This window comes from Neolamprologus brichardi, unplaced genomic scaffold (assembly GCF_056152115.1).
Source record: "Neolamprologus brichardi isolate AB-2024 unplaced genomic scaffold, ASM5615211v1 NODE_ptg000031l+_length_7269946_cov_1, whole genome shotgun sequence".
In the NCBI taxonomy this organism is placed as follows: domain Eukaryota; kingdom Metazoa; phylum Chordata; class Actinopteri; order Cichliformes; family Cichlidae; genus Neolamprologus; species Neolamprologus brichardi.
Genome location: NW_028270136.1, coordinates 1077233 through 1084469, shown reverse-complemented (window position 1 = coordinate 1084469; position 7237 = coordinate 1077233). Strand labels below are relative to the sequence as shown.

The following is a 7237-nucleotide window of genomic DNA, read 5'->3' as shown; positions in this document are numbered from 1 at the left end:
CACTGTGCTTCATCACGGCCATGGCTTTCTGCAAACTTCTGCTAACTGTGTTGGTACTGCTCCACAACAGTGGTGGTGAGAGAGAAAAATGCTGAACCTTAATTTCCCAACTCCAGAGCCCAGATTTCAGAGTGCAGCCTCGATAGACTGATGCTCTAATGCTTATCATCCATTCTGAGCAAAATAGCAAACAGCTCTTACTTTAATGGGATTTAATTTTCTTACATCCAGCATTTTGTTTGTTTTTCAGGTCTACTGGGAAATGAAGTGAGGAGCTCCATCATTGGTGCAGAGGATGCCAAAAAGGATCGTTGGCCCTGGATGGTTCACCTCAACATGACATCTAATGATTCGAAAATGAAATGGGGCTGCGGCGGCTCCATCGTTTCAAAGCAGTGGGTGCTGACTTCTGCACAGTGCGTGGCTAAGTAAGTCTGTGTGTGTTTGCAGAAACGTGTCTCATTATTTTTATCAACATCCTCCAGAGCAGTCATAACAAAAAAGCTTCACACTGCATGTGAGTATTTTGGGGGAATAATTACTCATAGGGACCTTCACTGTTGGCCAATAAAGACAAAATCATTTCAGGACACTTTCCCACTCGCCTAACTTGTCAGACCTGGAGGCCTCAGTCAGTATTTAAATACACCATATGCACATTTCAGCATCTTAAGCTGTGTTTTTAGTGAGTAGCTGCATATTTACACACCCAGCAGACACTGCATCAAGTCCAAACTAATGTAATGTTTACTCCACTGCAGCTCCTTTTCTTTTAGTCCCTGCCAACTATGAAAAAGCATGCGCAGCCCTTTAAACTGCTGAATGCACCAGTGTCCACAAAACCCATGTGTAGTGTTGTTTTGTTGAAGGCTTGGTCATTCCAAAATACATGAGACTTAATGTGTGTGTTTCTCTTGTCATGCAGTCTTCATTATCATCGATCGTTCGTTGTTGTCGGCGCATATCAGCTGCAAAAGGCGGCTAACCGTTACGTGGCTATAGCCAATATTGTTCAATACCAAGACCTGGGCAACGGCAACACAAATGACATCGCTCTGATCAAGCTGAAGAAACCGATTACATTTTCAAAAGATGTTGCACCAGTGGCTCTGCCTGACAAGGATGACACCTTTGGTCCATCATCTGAGTGCTGGATGACTGGCTGGGGGGAAGTGGGAAATGGTGGTAAGTTAAGCACAGAAAGTAGGCTTTAAAATGTTCACGCTGTAAAAGGCAGGCTCACAGATCCATTGTAAATTGCCATACTGTCACCAGTAAACTGTATTTAATTGTGTATAAACATAACCTACATCCATACTTTGCATAGTAAGGCACTTCACAGATAAGAAACATCACCTTTCTGTCACTTCCATACTTTTCCTGTGTGTCCACAGTTCCACTGAAAGCTCCAGAAACACTTCAGCAGCTCAAGATTTCCATCATCTCTCAGAGTACCTGTAAGGAGAGGTTTCCTCAGATAGCCTCTAATACACTATGCACAAATGACAGCAAGGGAAGGGGTGCCTGCAAAGTGAGTTTTTCCCTTTGTTGTAGTCTTTTGCATTTAATCAAATGGATTATTACTACTTTGAAATAAACAAACACTTTTTGATTTATCACACATGAAGTACTTTACTTTCACTCAGCTGAATTTACTTGACAGAAACTAGTAACAGTTACTCGTTACTTTGGAGCTTATTGTTGAATCTAAGTCTAAGTTGTGCGTTTTGCTTCCACAGGGAGACTATGGTGGTCCACTGGTGTGCCGTAAAGGGGGGAAATTCGTTCAGGTGGGAATCATGAGTTCTGGTGGTTGTGGCCCCAAGGACGGCCCTGGCGTCTGTACTGAGGTTGCAAAGTATCTGACCTTCATAAACGACTACATCCACCGTCCTGGGAAAGCTCCAGCTGAGATGTGAACTCCTCAGAAACCGACACTGCCCGCTGTACTCATCTCATAAGCTGTCTTACTTTTAGCTTCTTTCCTGTAAAGCACTGTCACTCCATGGTAGCTGACTGTGGCTCAGTTAACAGATTTCTTTGCATTAAAGCTTTAAAGCATCACTTTAGTGTCTCTTTGTGATTTGAAGAATTCCTGTTCACATGTTTCAAAAAAGGCACTGATGACACCCCCACGTCCATAGCAACGCCTTCCTTGGATACATAGTTATATGTGTGCAAATTTTTCAATCTGATTTTTAGCATTTTTACAAGTCTATATTATATACTGGGCCGGTTCTAGACAGGCATACATGAGGGGGCAGAGAGAAATGTAAAGACAAGACAACTCGTCTTTTCTTGCATCATTTCTCCTTGTGTCCTTTCATCTCCTCCTTCTCCATCGCTAGTACTTCTTTCCTTATTCTCAAGCTTCCGTGCTACCTCATCCACCCAATTCATTTCTGTGTTGTAACTACTCTGCAGTGACTAAACGTCATAACAACAGTTTGTTAATTGGATAAAATCAACTGTTATCTTTTCTTTCTTTCTTCTACTTTAGTGTCACGGTTGTTAAAGAGCGGACTCAGGCGCGGAGCTCAGAAATAATGACAGTGCATTTATTTACAGTGCAGCAAGGTGACAACAGTTCAAATGAGCAACGATGGTGATAGTGCGTCCCTCCTTCCGTGTAAGCCCGTGCGTGGTAGTGAGTGCCCGTCTCTCCTCCAAGTGCTTCCTTTGTGTCCGTAAATCCTCCGTCAATCCCTGGGTGAACACACACACGACAGCAAAATGAGTACGAAGATCAGACAGCACTTCAATAACTAGTGATGTGACGTTCTGTATCGAGGCTTCGAAGCTTGTGTCGAGTAATGGAGGGGGCGTTTCCGCGATGCGCGTTTCGAGGCTTGCTTCATTTATGGGAGGAGCTGAAAATGATGATGTCCGAAGCCTCGCTGCCCGGCTGTACCACGTGACTGGTTCATAAAGTGTTTCGAACTTTGCCGCGAGATATGCCAGCGATATAAACCCCTCAGACTTCATTCAAAAATGTGGGTGTTTGATGGAGAGTTGCGGTTAGTGAGAGTTTGGAGACAGTTTGGAGGTTTATGAGAGTAGGAAGAGAAAGTCAGGAGAGAATGGAGCCAGCTAAGAAGAGGAGGATGTCCTCCCCTGTGTGGGAACATTTTGATTTTATTCCTCCCAACAAGGTATGTAAATCTCTACAGAAGATGTATTTTCATAATAATGATGGTGCAATACAATTTATGTTAAGCTGTCTTTACTTTTGTACAAGGTGAAGTGTTTGCTATGTGCCAGGGAGCTGGGATATAACAACAACACCTCATCCATGCTTAGGCACTACAGAGCTTTGCATGAGAATAAGGGGAACACCGATTGTGGAGCAAGACCAGGTGAGCCATCAAATGCCATGATAATATAGCATGCAGTAATGTTACTAAATGATATAACAATATTATACAACTGTAATAAGTTACGTGTGTGATATTTATATTTGTGCTTTGTCTTTGTTGTCTTTCCTCAGGAGAACAATCTCAAATAGATGAAGACCTGGTTAGCATGGTGATTGAGGACTCCCAGCCATTTAGCATTGTGGAGGACAAAGGATTTAAAAGATTTGTTAAATCATTAAATCCTAGCTATGTTCTCCCCACTAAAAGGTCATAAAAGCAGTGAAAATTTAGTTTTTACTGAATAAAATGTGAACAGGCAGGACTGAGGCTCAAAGCCTCAGAGGTATGGACAACTCAGTAGTTGTCCATACCTCAACGTTACAAAAGCACAACTACTGTCCACACCCCAACCACACCTCACCTCACAGTAAATGATCATTTCCATTTTAAGCATTTCCAAATAATGATTTTCCATACTGCCAGTATAAATATACACAGTATGCTGCCATCACTACAATATACATGTTTTACACACTCCTTTTGTTGTTGACATTTACAGGCTGTGTGCAAATGGCCACACTCTTCAAATTCATGCCAACTAATATTTTCACGTCCAGTAGATGTCCTACTAGAGCAAATGAAGCTTCAAGAAGCTTTGCACTGGGCTGAACCAATTGGATGAAAAGCTTCAGTGCTTCATGAAGCTTCATCTGCCCATCATTATCAATAACGTTAGCGACTCGAAAACACTACCAGGCTTAGTGCAATACTCCAGCGCTGACCATTAAGTAGCCCTGCTGAAGATGGTAGTTGATGGGCAGCAGCTGGTGGATTGACTGCAGGTGCGGTAGCTCCGGGCGACAGCACTTCCGGGTCGGAGGTAGCCTGTTGCTAGGTTACCTCCTAACACACAGCGGAGCCGGAGGGGAAGACAGGGCGATAGGAGAGACACACATACACACGCACACAAATATACACACACTGGCAGGTCGACCGGTCAGGGCGCCGTCAGATCCTGACATTTAGTAAATGTCCAGGTGAACAAAGTGCTCCCTCTTTATGAGACAAAGTAAAAGTCTTTCTTTATACAATGAAAGACTTTTACTGCTTTGTTCTCACTTTTATTTATTTTGTTTTATTAAATACCTTTTAACTTTTCAGAATCTACACTCAAACCCAACCCATAATAGCCACACAGTGCACTGAAAAACATGTCAATCTTTTACACTTTGCAAATCCAACCAGCAGACTTGGATGGGCGGGATCTAGTCTATGGTCTGCATGTTTGACACCCCTTAAATATTACATCATAGAAAGTCTCATTTTTGACACATTTGAAAGAGAGTCTTTCCAAATTTTGTTCACAATTTTCACAGTAGCACCTTAATGTGAACTGGCCTTGATTTGACCACTAGATGGCACTCTGCTCTCAAAAATATTTATAGTGTATATCCAACAACAGGAAGAGAATAAACTGATGCGGTCAGAGGCACGTCATTCTTTTGACTAATTGTCATATTAACATGTAAAAATAAAATAAAATACAGTATTCAGTATGGAACAATAACTAAAACAGATGTGTTCAATATTAATTTTGTGTTATTTATAACACAAAAGGTGTGTAGTCTAAGGAGCTTGAAAAGAAAAGCGTCTGGGCTTCTTTAGGTTGCTTGAAGATGGTTCACCTCTCATCTGAGAAGCTTCAGTTCGAGGGTCAAATGGTGGAGAGTCCCAGATTTAAACCCCGTGGGAGTTTCCCCCCCAAAGAGAGACAAAAGGACCCCCTGATGATCCTCTACCTAATCACATGAGCCAACGTTTGAAAACGGGTGTGGGTCCCAATCATCCAGGGTTTCGGGTGAGCTCACTGTGAAACCTAGGCCCACCCTATCATGTGATTTCCTGAGGTCAGATGGCCCAGGGTCTGAGTGGGCGTTAAGGCGTCTGGGAAGGGATCTCAAAACTGGATTATAGATGGCAGAGAGTTGGTGTCGTAAACCACCGCCTCTGTTCAAAGATGGTCGCTCACAGTGGACATAGATGGCTTCTTTCACTCCTCTTTCAAACCATCTGTCCTCTCTGTCCAAATTGTGAACATTGGCATCCTCGAAAGAGTGTCCTTTATCCTTAAGATGCAGATGCACTGCTGAGTCTTGTCCTGTGGAGGTGGCTCTTCTGTGTTGTGCCATGCGCTTGTGAAGTGGCTGTTTGGTCTCTCCAATGTAGAGGTCTGGACATTCCTCGCTGCACTGCATACACCACGTTGTTAAGTCTGTGTTTTGGAGTTTTGTCTTTCGGGCGAACCAGTTTTTGTCTGAGTGTGTTGCTGGGTCTGAAATGCACCAGGATGTCGTGCTTGGAGAAAACTCTCCTGAGTTTCTCTGATACACCGGCTACATAGGGGATGACAATGTTGTTGCGTCTGTCTTTCTTATCGTCCCTCGCTGGTGTCTGATCTTCTTTTCTGTGCCTCTTTGCTGACTTTATGAACGCCCAATTAGGATAACCGCATGTTTTAAGTGCTTCCTTTACATGTGTGTGTTCCTTCTTTATCCCTTCAGGCTTAGAGGGAACATGTTCTGCCCGGGGGTGTAGGGTCCTGATTACTCCAAGTTTGTGTTCCAGAGGGTGATGGGAGTCAAAGAGGAGGTACTCTTTGGTCTCACTGTGGCATGCAGAACTCTAAAAACGATGAATGGACTAACTGTCTGAGCTTGGAGGGCAGCTTGGATGAGCCCTGAGTAAAGGAGGGCTCCAATAAGACCAGCAGCACCAGTGCCTGAGCCCCAGCCTTCCAGTACACTCCTGGAGCAGACAGACAAAACACGGTTGGAAGACCATTCACAGCTTCTTAAACTCATTTGTGACCGGGACTTTATCTGCTGTGAGTCTAAGCTGTAAGCAGGAAACTTGGCTGATTTTCTTGAAGGTACTGTTAAAAAGCTCTGTCACTGTGGATCTTGATATTTAGAGTCAAGCGCCCAAACGACCTAACTTAATGGAAAACGTCTGATATCAAGAATATCAGATTGATAACTTTTTTTTGCAACCCTGTAGCAGTCCATCTGTTCTCTGCTAGGCGTCAGCACAGCCAGTTACTGAGGCCAGCTACATTTGTGCTGCTGATGTCTTTAAATGATCTGAAAGGTCATATAACCTACTCTGTGGTGGAGAAAAATCTGCTGGTTTGTGTTTTTTTTTTTTAGTGTGTAATTTATTAATGAGCAGGTGTGTGTGTGTCTGTGTGCACAACTTATGGAGACAGCACTCCAACCTCTGCTTGCTTCTGGCTCTATAAAACACTATGGCGCTTCAGAAACAAATGGGTGACATCAGGGAGAAAATGATGAATGGAAATTTGTGTAAAATTCATGCAAATTTTGTCATAATGCAGGAACTTAAAGATTGTGAAGAAAGTAGAATTTCAAAAGTGAAAACTTTACTCTATACTTTGTCACAGACCCAAGTCATTTAATCTGGACAAGCTAGTACACAGAAAAAGAGCAGGACAAACAGGGTCATGATATGTGTATTTGACAGCGTTAACTGCTACGATAAATGATTATTTATAGCAGCAGTAAAGCTCTATCAAGCTTCTGTGGAACAACCACAGATGCTCACAGTAGATAAGAAGAAATTAAACCGAAGCAAATAACACAACGTTTTATCTAATCCACCTTCTAAAAGCCCATCAGAGCCATATCAGACACCCTTAATCAGTGGCGGTCCTAGCCTGTTGCACTCCCTCTGACCCCCCCCCCCCCCCCCCCCCACCACCCCCCCCACACACACACACACACACACATATGAAGACAGAGAGAGTATGCATCGTATGCAAACAGCCATCATAATTTGTCATACATTGAGAACAGGACAAATCA

The 7237-nt window shown here is 43.2% G+C and overlaps 2 protein-coding genes across 2 annotated transcripts; both read left to right on the top strand.

The window, feature by feature from the left end:
• On the top strand, positions 1 to 2002 carry LOC148094663 (tryptase-2-like). Its single transcript, XM_087837289.1, has 5 exons — positions 1 to 75; positions 251 to 428; positions 926 to 1185; positions 1395 to 1531; positions 1740 to 2002. The coding sequence occupies exons 1-5, from the start codon at positions 21 to 23 to the stop codon at positions 1917 to 1919; spliced, it is 810 nt and encodes a 269-aa protein (XP_087693415.1). The 5' UTR covers positions 1 to 20; the 3' UTR covers positions 1920 to 2002.
• Positions 2003 to 3071: 1069 nt separating this feature from the next.
• On the top strand, positions 3072 to 3630 carry LOC148094662 (uncharacterized). The gene is made up of 3 exons (XM_087837394.1): positions 3072 to 3152; positions 3239 to 3356; positions 3488 to 3630. Exons 1-3 carry the CDS (start codon positions 3081 to 3083, stop codon positions 3628 to 3630), a joined length of 333 nt encoding a protein of 110 aa, XP_087693520.1. The 5' UTR covers positions 3072 to 3080.
• Positions 3631 to 7237: the final 3607 nt, after the last annotated feature.